The 15,089-nt window shown below is 43.2% G+C and overlaps 1 protein-coding gene across 3 annotated transcripts in view; it reads left to right on the plus strand.

The window, feature by feature from the left end:
- The window catches only part of tmod4 (tropomodulin 4 (muscle)), a 39,539-nt gene extending 27,935 nt beyond the window's left edge, over nt 1–11,604 (plus strand). For all 3 annotated transcript variants that reach the window (XM_074684312.1, XM_074684313.1, XM_074684311.1), the window contains 9 exons: nt 1,250–1,424; nt 2,806–2,962; nt 3,488–3,607; nt 6,196–6,288; nt 8,392–8,522; nt 8,617–8,724; nt 9,079–9,222; nt 9,330–9,474; nt 11,262–11,604. In XM_074684312.1, the coding sequence (XP_074540413.1) occupies nt 1,323–1,424; nt 2,806–2,962; nt 3,488–3,607; nt 6,196–6,288; nt 8,392–8,522; nt 8,617–8,724; nt 9,079–9,222; nt 9,330–9,474; nt 11,262–11,284 (1,023 nt within the window). In that variant the 5' untranslated portion in view covers nt 1,250–1,322 and the 3' untranslated portion in view covers nt 11,285–11,604. The remainder of the gene's footprint in view (nt 1–1,249; nt 1,425–2,805; nt 2,963–3,487; nt 3,608–6,195; nt 6,289–8,391; nt 8,523–8,616; nt 8,725–9,078; nt 9,223–9,329; nt 9,475–11,261) is intronic.
- Nucleotides 11,605–15,089: the final 3,485 nt, after the last annotated feature.

Here is a 15,089-nt window from a genome sequence, read left to right on the forward strand (position 1 = left end):
GAGCCACATTCAGCTAGTCAGCCAGAAAAATGTCCTGTTTCAAGCTATTCAAAGACAAAATGAGGTCTGAATTACTGTAACAAAGAAAAAAAATCTGCCGATGGATCAAAAGAAAATAACTGGAAAATTTGCTTGAAACTAGAATAATGTCTAAATACAATAAACTGTTCTCTTCTTACATTGGCAGGGTTTTTTTTGCTTGTTACAGCAATTCAGAATTAATTTTTGTCTTTAAATAACTTGAAACGAGTTTTTCTTCTGGACTCATCAAGCAAATGTGGCTCAGATTTAGTCTAAAAAGACATTTTCTTCTGAAAATGAGACAGAAACTGCTGCACAAAGTTCAGCTGCTTCAAGACGAGACTCTAAAATGAAATGCTAACATGAACCGTTTCAGGTTAGCTCGGGATCTGATTGGACTTTGAGGAGCCGTAAGAAGTCATGTGACTCCCTGGTGGTTAAAAAGTGACGTCTGTCTTCACAAACAGAGCTGAGTGTCATCAGCGTGGCTCCTAAGTAGACAGGTAGCTTCAGTAGCTCGTCCTGAAAAAGTAGTGGTCCTGTAGGTGAACCTTGTGGTACGCCAAAGTCAGATCCACCTGCTTTTTATTAGCGGAGTCTGGTAGGTTTTCGAGAGTAAAACCTTTTTCTGGGTTTACGTCTTTCTGAGAACACAGATGAAGTAAGAACTTTAAAGGGAAAAGTTCCCCAGAAGTACCGTGAATCTTCAAAAAGCCAAATGTCCATGAAGCCACTTCCTGTCCCAGCTGGGTCAAAAAGATGTAAACAGACTTGGTGGCATGGTGATGTTGCTCCTTTCTGGCCCTTGTCTGAGGAAAACCAGCTCTGCTCTGTCGAGGCACCAGGTCTGACCGGTTTTCATTCAGATCTGCTCCGTGTGGTTCCGGCTGCTTCCCTGCTCCGGCAGGTCTGAGCTGGGCCCAGCATATAGTAAAACCGGTGGAGCTGTGACGCCTCAACTTACAGGAAGCAGCTCAGGCAGGACAGGAAGTGCTGATCACTGACCTTCAAAATAAAAGACAAACCAGATGTTTTTATCCTGACTGTAAAACCAAAGGACGTACCAAGCAGAGCCAGACCAGGTCCACAGGTTTTGGGGTTTTACAGCCCAGCATGGATGAAGGGAGGCTGGTCAATGGGGTGGGAACGTGGGTAAAACTGAACCCTCGCTGTGGTCAGACATGTTTTCACCTCCTCCTCTCCCTCCTCTCCCCCCTCTCCCCCACAGAGCCTCTCACCCCGGGTGTGCCGCGGTGTGTGTGAGTGAGTGTGTGTGTGTGTGAGCCGGAGCTTCAGGAGCCATGTCTGACCCCAGGGACATCGACGAGGACGCCATCCTCAAGGGCCTCAGTCCAGAGGAGCTGGACCAGCTGGAGTATGAGCTGCAGGAGATGGACCCAGAGGTACCGGACTATCTGCACCTGATGTGTGCCCCCTTTCTGATCTGAAACCACAACTCAGGAAAAACTCTGAAATAACTGATTCATTAAACTCAAAACAAACAAAGAAAAAGGCTGATACTTCAAGAGAAATACAGATACACTAAACACAAGAAAGAAAATTACAAAATACAGTTTTTCTGCTTTATTAAGGTAGTTGTTTTAAAGATGAGTTTGTTGTTTTTATTGCTTATGTTCCATATTTCAACTCATGAATCTAAAATTAAAGCATACCGTGTGTTTGTTCAGATTTTCCTGTTTTAAACACACACATCGCTCTTAAGTTATAACATTTTTTTTCTTAATATAATCAAATGTTGGAGACAGGAACAGATATCAGAGTGAGATCTGGTAAATAATAGATTGGTGGATTCATTAAAAATTGTTTTTATTTATTATTCCAGTAGCTTTATTCTGCAGTTTGAAGATAGGATCTGTGTTTGTTTTCTGTATATTCTCCCTGACTCTAACATCTTTAGTTATTTAGGTCAAAATAAGTGAACAACACCATATATGGAGTCATTTCCTGTTCAGAACATGTTTATTCATCAGCAGATGCAGATAGAGTTAGATCAGGGGTCTTCAACCTGTGGCTCTTTGATTCCTTTGCAGTGGCTCCTTGTAGCTTAAGAAAAAAATTATTGAAATAAATATTTTTTAGTTTTCATACAGAAGGTATTGATGATTAAAGACACTGACACTGAATAAAACCATGTGTTAACATTATGTTGAACTATATGTGCATCCCCTCTTGCAATACAGCTATCAAAATTTTGGGACTTTTGTTAAGTAAAGATTTTTTTTTAATTTTGCAAATTTTGATTTTTTTTTTTTTGTATTTATTTTTTAATTATTTTAATTTCTGCAGATTTTTGCAAATTACTTGTTTTTTTAGGAAAATCTTTGCAATTTTTTTTTATGTTTTATAATTTTTTATTATAATGTTTGAAATTACTTTTTTTGATTTTGCACATTTAAGACATTTTGACAACTTTTTGCACTTTTTCTTTTTTAAAACTTTTGCTAAATATTGAAATTCAACATTTTTGAAAATTTTGCAACTTATTGAAATTTCATAAATTTAGCAAATTTATGAAAGTTGTTAAATTACATTTTTTTTTTAATTTTCTAAATTATATTTGCAAATTTCTTAAAAAATAAAAAACTAAGACATCACATGTACAATTTTATTAAAACAAAAAGTTTGTTTGCTAGATGTTTTCCTATGTGTACAATTATATACAAGTTAGGGGTCCCGCTGAGTTTACATCATGAATTTGGTTTTAATCATTGAGAAATAAAAATTTTTTTTCATAAAAACCTTTGTATCATGCCTCTTTCCCAGAATGCCATGCTGCCAGCGGGCTTCCGGCAGCGTGACCAGACGAAGAAGAGCCCAACAGGCCCGTTTGACCGCGACGCCCTGCAGCAGCACCTGGAGAAGACGGCCATGGAGGACCCAGAGAGGGAGGACCTGGTGCCGTTCACCGGGGAGAAGAAAGGTGAGGAGCACACACACACACACACACAAACACACACACACACACACACACACACACACACACACACACACACACACACACACACACACACACACACACACACACAGTCCCCTGCAGAGCTCCTCCATGTTTCTGTGTTTCTGAGCTGACACCGTGAGAAAGTCTGTGAGAGGAGCAAACAGGAGGCGCTGAGTTTATTAGAGCTGCTCCTCAGAGCCCAGATAAGCTCGGGATTACTGCTGTTTTCAGAAACATGATCCAAACACAGCTCTGACACAAACACACACGTTTACACTTTGAAACACTCGGGCTGAAGGATCTCTGTGAGACGATGGAGAGAAAGGAAACGTCGTCTGTCTCATCTGTGATCCTCTGCTCTTTCTCCTTCTCCTCCTTCTTCTTCTTCTTCTTCTTCTTCTTCTTCTTCTTCTTCTTCTTCTTCTTCTTCTTCTCCTTCTTCTTCTTCTTCTTCTTCTTCTTCTTCTTTTTCTTCTTCTTCTTCTTCTTCTTCTTCTTCTTCTCCAGGAAAAACCTTTGTGCCAAAGAAACCAGCGGAGATCCCCGCACACGAGCAGGTGATCCTGGAGCCAGAGCTGGAGGAGGCTCTGAAGAACGCCACCGACGCAGAGATGTGTGACATCGCAGGTGAGACAGACGCTGTAACCACATGAAGCACTGATGGTAACAAACAAACAGACAAACAAACAAACATGCACTTCCTTTCTTTCTCCCTTCATTTCCTCCCCCTTCCTTCCTCCATCCCTCCTTCCTTCCTTTTCATTTATCCCCCTTCCTTTCCTTCCTTCCCCCTCTGTCCTACCTTCTCCCCCGACTTCCTACCTTCCTTTTTCATTTCTTCCTTCCTTTCATTATTTTTCTTTCCTTTCCTTTCTCTCCCTTGCTTTCCTTCTCTGTAATCCTACCTCCTTTCCTTCCTTTCTACCTTCCTTTTTTCCAACCTTCTTCCCCCTTCGTATCCTTTCCCTTCCCTTCCTACCTTCTGTCTTACCTTCCTCCCTTATCTTTCTTTTATCCCCTTCTTCCTTCCTACCTTCCTCTTTTCCTTTTTCCTTCCTTTTCCTTCTTTCCTTATTTCCTCTTCTTCCCTCGTTTCCTCCCTTGCTCCCTCTCTTGCTCTTGCCTCTGTTCTTCTGCTCTGTGTTTAGGTCAGATTAGTCTGAATCTGAAAACCAGTCCTGATCAAATCCAGATCCTGATCCTGCCATAAAACCATCCTGACACATTTCCCCCACAGCGCCCCCTAATGGAGAACATTGGTCAGAAGCAGAGTTTGATGATGTTCACGTCATGGACTCCCCCCTACACGCCTCTCTTTAAACTGTTGCTCCTGAGCTCCTCCTGGTCCTGGTGAACCAAACTGTAGCTGGTCTATGTATGAACCAGGACCTGTAGCTGGTTTTTGTGTGAACCAGGACCTGTAGCTGGTCTATGTATGAACCAGGACCTGTAGCTGGTCTATGTGTGAACCAGGACCTGTAGCTGGTCTATTGTTGAACCAGGACCTTCCTCTGGCCTGTTGTAAACAGATTTGGTATCCCCCCCCCCGCTGGCCCAGGTCCAGGTCCGGTTATTTCTGTGTTGCTGAGCGCGGGGAATCAGAGCCGCCCCACCAGTCTGTGCTCCCGTCTGTGAGCCCGAGACCCCCGAGCCCAGGAACAATGTGGGGCTAAGAGCGGGACCCGGGTCTGGATAATGGATCCATGTAGGTCAGAGCTGTTATGAGGACACACTGAGGTCACTCTGTGTTTGTCTCAGTGGCTGATGGGAAACGGCGTGGGGACAAACAGATGATGTCTTGGGAAGAGCAGCGTTTGTTTCTCACGGGGCAGGAAACACGCTCACCTGAGGTCTGGATCAGGATCTGCAGGGGGGGGGGGTCCAGACTGTACTCAGAGACAGAGGGGTCTGCTGGGTCGAGTTAAACAGTTTTTTTTATTGTATTTATATTTTTTGAATTTTAAGGATGTGGTTTTGCAGTTTCAGTGTTTGCAAAGATATCTATAAAAAATACAAAAATAATTTTGTTTATTATCTTATATTCATTTTTTATTTTATTACCACTTTAAGCAATTACTGTTTATTTTATTTTTTAAGTCATTAGTCAATTTATATTTTTGAAACTGGAGATATAAGGGTTATGTTGATGTAAAGTAAATTAAGAAACTCCAAAAAAATGTGAAAGTTAATGTAAACAGGAAGTCACGTTTTGTTGGTGTTGAATTTTAAACTGACTCGTCTTCAGGACCCGGTTAAAGTGGATCTGAGAGTCTCAGCGTGACCCCCTGTAAACCCGTCTCACTCCACCAGTCCAAACAGACGGGCATGCATCCGGAAAGGCCGAGCGGGGAGCGAGTTTGTGCGGCTCCCTCGGCCTGTCAGGGAGACCACCGCCGCTTTAACCCTGGACGGCGTCCAGCGGGGATTAAAGCTCAGTTAGCCTCTGTCACTCCTTTGTGAGGGGTTCTGGCCCGCGGGCTCAGAGGGGATGAATGGCTGGGCCGTCCCGCTCCACGGGCCCACAGAGGTGACAGCTCAACCAGTTCCCCTGGTGACTCCGCCCCCTCCTCCTCCTCCTGCAGCGCCGCAGTCAGAGTTTGGTGATCTGAGGGTCACTCTGAGCTGCAGGGCCACCGTAGGTTATTCTGAGAGCTGAATCCACAGCGAGGAGGTGTTTATGGTCGTAACGCCCCCTGAGCAGCCAGCTGTCCCCCTTCCCATCATGCCCCACACACCGGGTCAGCAGGCTGGGAGGTGGAGGGGGGAGGGGGGGTTACAGCAGTTGGTGTGTGACACAGTTTGGCAGGTTACAGCAGGTCTGCCCCCTTCTGGTGGAGCAGTGTAACTGCAGGGAGTAAACCCATAGAGAGAGGCTTCCCCCTCTCAAACCGTGAGTCCCTCTGACCCGCTCTGAGTCATATCAGCCACAGAGCGCCATCACATCCTCCACGCCACGTCCTCCGCGCCTCTGAACACCGTCAGATTACAGCCGCAGACGGCGTTTCCTGCTGCGTTTGGAAAACGTTTTCCTTATCTCATCGAGCAGAAACACACAGCAGAGCCAAACACCAGGCTGGGGGGGCAGGATCAGGATCAGGGTCTGGTCCAAATGAGAGAGTGTCTCTAAAAACACCCACACAGGTCTTAGCGTGTGGTTTAATCCAGCGTCACGCGTGTTTATCAGGTTTTCACTCAGACTGTTTGTGTCCCTGCAGCCATCCTGGGAATGTACACGCTGATGAGCAACAAGCAGTACTACGACGCCCTGGGCACCACGGGCACCATCGCCAACACCGAGGGCATCAACAGTACGTCTGACTTCCCATGATGCACTGCTTCCCCTGCTTTATACATGAAGCAAAGATGTTTTAGAGCTAATGGTTCAGTTAAAGCATGGATCCTTTACCCAAAACTTTCCTTATTCAGCGTTCCTCAGAGAAAGACGCCACCAACAGCATCTCACATGTTTTATCATTTATACTGACACATGACACGAAATGACTGACTGAAAGAGTGAGTCAAAGTGTTACAGAGGTAAAAACATCAAAACTTCAATATGTTTGTTTGCTTTTTATTACCCAGAGGTCAGAGCTGTCACATGTGCCAAAAATCCAATCAATCCACTTTATTTATAAAGCACATTTTACAAACAGAGCGTTACCAAAGTGCTGCACATCAAAATACGGTGGCCCTGAAGTGCAAAACACAACGGCAAATAAATTTAACTCAACAGCAAATAAACTAAACACAACGGCACAACGTTGTGTTTAGTTTATTTGCTGTTGTGTTTTGCACTTCAGGGCCACCGTATCAAAACATAATAATAAAAACAGTAAAACAGCTCCACCAGCTCTCATTAAGGTAATAACAACAAGTAACAGTAAACAAGAATACACTAAAACAGTCGTAGTAGATAAAATAATAAATACAAATAAAAAAGATAAAATCAGGAGAGCAACAATAAACTTAACACTATAAAACAACTAAAAGAAATAAAAGACACAGAGGAGCACACAACTCACGCAGACAAGGCCCTGTCCCCCTTACTTTTAAGTCTGGTCTTGGGCACCACGAGCTGGGACCGGCCCTCGGACCTCAAAGCGCGCTGGAGTACAGATTTGGAGAAGGTCCATAATGTACTGAGGGCCCAGGCCATTCAAAGCTTTAAAAACAAACAATAACATTTTAAAATGGAGTAAACAGAGTAAAGGGTGTTGCAGTCGTCCAAGCCACTTGAGATAAAAACGTGCAAGACTTGTTCAAAAAGATTAAAAGATAAAAATGGCTTTCAGTAAAAGACGAAGATGATAAAAACCTGATGTTAAAACGGCGTTGACCTGTTTGTGGAGTTTGAAATCACGGTCTATGGTGACGCCAAGGCTGGTGACTGTAGGACGCACATGTGTTTAGGGGTCCTAAGTCTAAGGCAGTACTGCCAAATACAGTGACTTCAGTCTTTCCGTCATTGAGCTTTAAAAAATGTTGAGATAACCAAGCCTTGACGTCACCCAGACAGTCAAGCAGGGGGCAGTTTTTATGGGACATAAATATGGCAATCGTCCGCATAAAAATGATATGCAGCACCATGTTTGATGAAAGTCTCCCTGAGTGGGAGGAGGTAGAGGGCAAACAGAAATGGCCCAAGGATTGAACCCTGGGGGACTCCACAGTGAAGGGGGGCAGAAGATGAGGAGGAGTCCCCCAGCCTCACTGAGAAGGACCTCCCACTCAGGTAAGACTCAGACCACCTTAAAGCAGTCTCCCTGACACCCACACAGCTTTCCAGACCAGATAAAAGAGTTGCACGGTCCACTGTGTCAAAAGCAGCAGTCAGGTCTAAACGCAGTAAAATGGCAGAGCTACCAGAATCAGCAACTAGAAACAGGTCATTAAAAACCTTTAAAAGTGCAGACTCAGTGCTATGAAACGCCCTGTAACCTGACTGAAACTGGTCAAAAATGCTACTAGCATCCAAAAAAGGTTGCATCTGGGCCAAAACACATTTCTCCAGAATCTTGGAAAGATTTAATAATTAATAATTTAGAAAAAGGCCTGTAGTTAGAGAAGTTTGAAGAGTCAAGGCCAGACTTTTTGATCAATGGCTCAACCACGGCTTTCTTTCAAAAGGAGGGGACCAAACCAAGAGCTAGGCTGCTGTTAGTTATCTCCCCAAACAGGTTTTGTCTAAAGAAACGATTTACCTCCAAACGTCATTTATCAAAACAGGAAGGTCAAAAAAAAGCCCCTGATACCTTTTCTAGACAGGTGACATGGTGATAGCTGCTGTTTGCTGTTTGGATTTATTTTACGATAAATTTGTTAAAGTACCTTAAACAAAAAAAAGAGAAGTGAACCAGGTGTTAGGAAACTTGATGTCTGAGGTCTTTGTGGTGACGCTGCGTCTCCTCCAGGTGTTGTGAAAGGAGACCCGTTCAAGATCTTCCCCGAGGAGCCGCCAAACGCCACCAACGTGGAGGAGACCCTGGAGAGGATCCACAACAACGACAGCAGCCTGACCGAGGTCAACCTCAACAACATCAAGGTGAGCCGAGGAGCCGGGGATGGAGACGTTAACGAAACAAGAGCTGGTTTAACGAGGTGTTTCTCTTCTGTCCGTCTGTGTGCCCGCGCTGCAGGACATTCCCATCCCAACACTGAAAGAGATCTTCGAGGCCATGAAGGGAAACTCTCACGTTGAGTCTCTGAGCATCGCTGCGACCCGGAGCAACGACCCCGTGGCTTACGTGAGTCCAACAAGAAGCGACGCTTTGAAATGTGAATTTCTGCAGCACCGTTTTCCTAATCCAGCAGACGGCTGGTTTTATGGCTAAGGATCATAATTCCACTCAAGTCGGTGGATTTCAGGGTTTTTTGGGGTGAAACTAAAGATTAAGAAGCTTTTTAAGCAACTTATCCTCCTCAGCTTGGCAAACTGTTGGCAATGATTGAGAGATTTTAGGTTTTCTGTGAGGTTTGGGATTGTTTTCTCTAAAGTCTGAGAGCAGGAGTTTAAGAAGCTGCGGTAATCTGTGTTATAAACGCCATGCACGGTTCAGGGCGTCCTCATTCATGGTTTCCTGTTTGTGTTTGTGCGTCAGGCGTGTGCTGAGATGCTGCAGGAGAACACCAGCTTGCAGAGTCTTAATATCGAGTCAAACTTCATCACCTCAGACGGCATGAAGGCCATCATCAAAGCTGTGGCCAAAAACGTCTCGCTGGTGGAGCTCAAGATCGATAACCAGGTCAGAAACCAACAAATCTACGGCTGTAGTCTCTGACATGTGGGTTTAACATTCGTTAACTAACGAGCCTCTCCTGGTCATTGTCGTCTTCTTCTTCTGTGACACAGAGGCAGAAGCTGGGAGACTCTGTGGAGATGGAGATCGCCTCCATGTTAGAGAACAACTCCAGCATCCTCAAATTTGGATACCACTTCACGCAGCAGGGTCCCCGCGCCAGAGCCGCCATGGCCATCACACGAAACAACGACATGAGTGAGAAACTAAAGTTTTCTGCTTTCAGGTCAACTTTTTAAAAAAAGGAAGGCCATTCAAGGTGTTCCTAAAGGTGCTTTTCAACCACAGGAAGCAGGGTCTAGATTTAGTTCCTGGGGATTAATTTACCCTCCACGGTAAACTGACCCCCCAGCTGTGAAGGTCTTGGTTTAGTTCTTCCTAACCAGTGGTCTTCTCTGATCCTGATGGTGTGAATGTGTCTCTGTTAGCTCCTGGTGTTCCAGTTTAAAGAGTGACCCTGTAAACTGGAGACCTTCAGCTGAACGTGTCAGAGGAGATCCAGGTTACAGCAGTTGTTCAGACACAGAGGAAGACCTGGGGAAAGATCCTGGTTTAGTTAAATATAAATGTCATTTAATAATGATCTAAAGCTGTTTAAGGAGGAAGCATCCGGCTCAGAGTCCTCCATCTACAAACTTTTTTTTTAAGGTGAAACACCGGTCTGTCAGATTTCTGACATCTTCATCCTTTAGATGATTCTTTGCTCTGTCAATAGCTCTTCTCTCCTTTTCATGAAGGACCAAAAATGGCAGTTGAAAAAAAACAAAAACAAAAAACAAACACACACACACACACACACACACACACACACACACACACATATATATATAAATATAAATATATATATATATATATATATATATATATATATATATATATATATATATATATATATATATATATATATATATATATATATATATATATACATACATAATTGTTAATAAATAAATTAGTAAATAGATCAATAAATACAAGTAAAAAATAAATACATAAATAAATACAAATATTAATTTGAAAATAGAATTTAATGTCAATAAATAGGGATATGAAAGTGAAAGTGCTCTGCTCTCACATTTATTCGATTTAATACTTAAATATTTATTTTTATGCAAACACAGCCGGCAAGAAACACAGTAGAAGAAGTTCTTCAAATGAGGAGGCGGTCCTGAGTGTGTCATGGGTTGAACTGTTTCCCTATGGGTTAATCCATAATTTTTTTTATTAAAACTTTAGATACATTGCTTTGTTTTTGCAATAAGTTGTATCAGAGATGCAGGTACTGAGAGTCATGTGGTGATTTCTTTTTACTCTGGCTGTTAAAAGTCACATTTAGTCCATCTCTGCACTCAGCTGTGGATCAACCAATAGGGAAACAGTTCAACCCAAGACACACTTAGGACCGCCCCCTCATTTGAATAACTTTTCCTTCTGTATTTAATGCTGGCAGTGTCTGCCAAAAAATAAATATAAACACAAAAATAAATAAATATGAGGGCAGAGCACTTTTATTTCCTTATTTCTTGATATCGAATTCATTTCCACATTTATGTTGTATTTAATTTTAGTTTTATTTATTTATTTATTAACGTATATTTATATATCTACATTTTTTTTTTTTACTTTTATTCATTTATTAACTTATGTATATATTTACATATATATTTTTGTTTTTATTTTCACTTTTATTTATTTTTAATTTCAGCATTTTTGGTCCTCCATACCTTTCAAGTGAACCCATAAATAATATAGATAACACAGGTAAGGATGCTCGCCCTCTGCTGGCCTGCTGTTGTGTTGCATTTACTGTTACACCCCCCCACATGTCACTTACTGATTGGTATAATGATCCGATCTGGTCTCTGGTGCTGGAAACAGTTAAACCCAAAGTTCCTGGACCTTCAGGTTGAAAAGCTCCTTTTATAAAACAGAGATTTTCAGGGTCAGTGAGTGAATCTCTGACCCTCATGTTTCTCTTCCTGCAGTTCGTCAGCAGAGACTAAGATGAGGCGGACAGGAAGTGAACAGATCATCCTACAGACGACCCGCCGTGGCCTCAGCTTTCTGACGGCGCTGCAGCAGAGTCGATGAATCAAACCCAGATGAAGCTGGATCTCTGTGCATGGTGCAACCCCCATTAACACCCACCTGCCTTCATTTCATTTCATTTCCACCTCCAGCTTTGTGTAGACTGCTGAATTATCATAAAGGCATGTATAGGTCACAAGCAACAATGTGAAGTGTCTTTTTTTATGCTTTTTAGTTTGTGCGTCACCAACCTCATCCCAAACCCAAACGTTAACCTTCCATCCATGAGGAAACTTTCTAATGTGGTGCTATCTGTGGGAGGAGACGACTGTAAATACTTTAAATAAAAAGATATATTCAAGTATTTTTTGGAAATGTTTGGCCGGTTTAATTCTGTCTTCACCTGTTCAGGTCAGAGGATCAGTGTTATCAGTTATCAGCAGAGGTCTCAGAGTGAGACGTGTGTCAGCTGCTCTGCTGCAAACCGCTCGGCTCTGACGAGGATTTTATTACAGACTCCATGTTCAGCACGGCCGTAATGAGCCCGGGCATTTAACGCGTATAGTTTGATAAATAATGAGCGTGTGGAGTCAGAGTGACACCCACAGCAGCTCCTCCTGATCAAACTTCATGTCCACAATCAGCAGCTTTAATCCCTGTGAGTCTCTCAGGATCCTCCACTTCACTCAGGCACCTGAGCTATTTTTAAAGCTCTGACGGGAAACTCAACCTGCTCCTCCGGGCTTGGGTTACCTTGTTCCAAATATAAGAAGCAACTTGAAGAGGGTTGGCAGAGTGAGCACGCTCAGATTTATGAGCAGAAACAGCTGCTAACCTCCCAGGACTCTGACAGCATAGCTGGGCGCACCGCTCGGTGCACTGCTCGATCTCCTGCTCAGTCTCCTGCTCGGCCTCCTGCTTGGCCTCCCGCTCGGCCTCCTGCTCGGTGCACTGCTCGGCCTCCTGCTCTGCCTCCTGCTCGGTGCACTGCTCGAACTCCTGCTCGGCCTCCTGCTCGGTGCACTGCTTGGCCTCCTGCTCGGCCTCCTGCTCGGCCTCCTGCTCGGTGCACTGCTCGACCTCCTGCTCGACCTCCTGCTCGGCCTCCTGCTCGGTGCACTGCTCGACCTCCTGCTCGGCCTCCTGCTCGGTCTCTTGTGTCTTCAGACCCTCAAATCCTCGACCCTCTAAAGGCTCAGACCCAGCTCCTGAGAGGCTCGGAGGTTTCTGATAGGCAACTATAATTAATGGCTGTTAGGGTCTTAAAGGTCTTTGTTTGACAAAACCTACTCTGACAGTTTCCTCTGTTCACCCTTTCAAAATAAAACACTGAGGTATTTTTGGATTCCTCTGCTGGATGACACAAGCTTCAGGCTGACGGAGTGAAAAACAGAAACACAACTTTCTCTCCAACAAAATGTGGAGAATACAACAACAACAATATCTGACTGAACAAAGTTAAATGTAAAAAGTAGAATTTCATCAGTGAGTGTAAATGAATAAACATGTAAATTAAAGTCCGCAGAGGGATAACGAAAAAAATAATATATTTAAACATCTTAACTTTTAAAGCTTCATGCAGAGACGACAGGACAGAGGACTCTGCAGGTTTGGTTCAGACCTGGTGCGTCAGGCCCAGTTAACCCAGTCCAAACTACACCCAGGTATATTTTGCTCAGGCCATAATCTGGGACAGAAAGTGGCCTGGGCAAAATTATACCCAGTGTTTGATTCAAGGAAAAAAGAAGAATACGTTAAATTGTTCTATTTAATTACAAGAACAAAAAGTTAATTATTATTTGTCTGGATCTGAAGATGACAAAACATGTTGCACAAAAGAACTTTAAACTGAAGACTTTAAGAGTTTAAGCACAGCTCAAGTTTTTTTTTTTGAAGAATAAATGTTCTTCTGAACTGAAAACTGCTCCACATGCATCTGAGTTTAACTTTAATTATAATGATCAGAAATCTCATCATGATGACCGACTGTTTTACGAGCTACAGTTTGGTCCGAGTTGGATCAGTACAGTCTGGTACCATTAACTGTAAAAATAATGGACGTCATCTTGCTCGGCTCAAAGTGAGGTCTCCACAATAACTGCTCCCCCTGGTGGCTGGCTGCAGTAGGTTAAAAAATCAGACTCTCCAGTTTTCTGCTGGAAATCCAAACAGCAAACTGCTACAATGGCAGCTTGAAAACTGTCCAATGATAAATGGCCGAGCCACACTGTCCACTCTATGTACAGTCTGTGTCTGGTCCGGTTTGGATCAGTCCAGTTTGGTCCGGGTTGGATCAGTACGGTCTGATCCTGTTTGTGTTTCCACAGCCGACTGTGTCCTTCTTGGTAAGCTACGTGTAAGCTGGATGCTGATAGCTGCATCAGCTACATGTTAGCGTGACGCCATAGCAACATGACACAGTTTACCCCGCTAATAAATCCAACGAAGAAGAAAAACATGACTCAGTAAACAAAGATCAGCGATGAAGACATCCATCAGTTCGTCTTCTCTGTGATTGTCATGTGTCTCTTTGTTACAAAGAACAATCAAGCAGGAAGTGATCATTCTTTCCACCAATCAGCAGGCTGCAGTGTTTCTAGCTCCACCTTCTGGGGTTGGATCAGTTTAGTCTGACACCAACAGAAGGGAACCAGGAAGTGGGACGGTACGGGTCGGTGATTTGAGGACCTGTCCTGGTTTTAGTGCCGTACTGAGACGGACTGGACTGAACCACTTGGTGGAAACGGGGCTTTATCCTGGGGGGAGTGAAGTGACCCAGGCTAGATTATACCCAGGGGTGTAATCTATCCTGGGTCACTTTGACCCCAGGTGTAATCTGGACTGGGGGCTTCTTTGGGCCTGATCCATCAGACTCCTGAACTTTCAGCCCACATCCCTCCAGAAAAAGGAAAACAAACAAACAAAAAACAACCCCAGCTACTTTATTTATCCGCTCTTTATAAAATGAGTCTACCTGTGTGTACAGTCTGCTGTTTCCTACATTAATCTGCCTCCACTGGTACCGTCGTTATCCTAGATTAACCAGCTCAGGGGTCTTCAGCCAAGAAATGTAAAAAACAGGTCAAACATTTTCTGTTTGCATCATTTTTTTTTCTAAATAAAATGTAGCCTCTATTTCTGTTGATGTTTTGATGATTGAGGATGAAACATGAAAACACCCCAAGATAATTTAGCCTCGCAGGAAAATCTGACTCTTCAACATAAACCAGATAATAAACAAACAATAAAACAGAGGGGGTCACTTTAAGGAGGTAACATTTAGTTGTTATAGTTCAGATTATTTTATTTCAAGGTGTATTATTGATGTTATTTATCATTTTTGAGAACAAAAGCTTTGCAAACCAGAGGATAGTTCTTGTTTTTTTTTGGTGAAATTTGTGTTTGAATGGTGGGATATTTGTCCACATTTATTCTCTTTCTAGTTTTTCTTCATTTCATTCTTTCCACCTTTTATTTCTGCACACTTCTTTTTGATTTCTCTCTGTTTTTTTTTAGGTTTAAAATCATTTTATTTTAATTCTTCTGGAGCTCTTCTCTTGTTGTTGCTCCGTCCATGAACCTGGAGCTGTGCAGATGGTGTTTCCCATATTTCACTCGCTCCGTCTTTTTTCCCAGAACTTTCCCTCTGCAGTGATCTCTCCGTATCAAAGGTCATCAGAAAATATGTTGGATACTTTTACAAGTGTTGACGCGTCGACCTGCCAGGTCTCCACAACAACTGGCCCGGCTCGGCCATGCTAAGAGCCTCTCCGTGTGGCGCTGGC

This window comes from Halichoeres trimaculatus, unplaced genomic scaffold, assembly GCF_033239565.1.
Source record: "Halichoeres trimaculatus isolate MK-OKI-2021-1 unplaced genomic scaffold, fHalTri1.1 fHalTri1_scaffold_12, whole genome shotgun sequence".
In the NCBI taxonomy this organism is placed as follows: domain Eukaryota; kingdom Metazoa; phylum Chordata; class Actinopteri; order Labriformes; family Labridae; genus Halichoeres; species Halichoeres trimaculatus.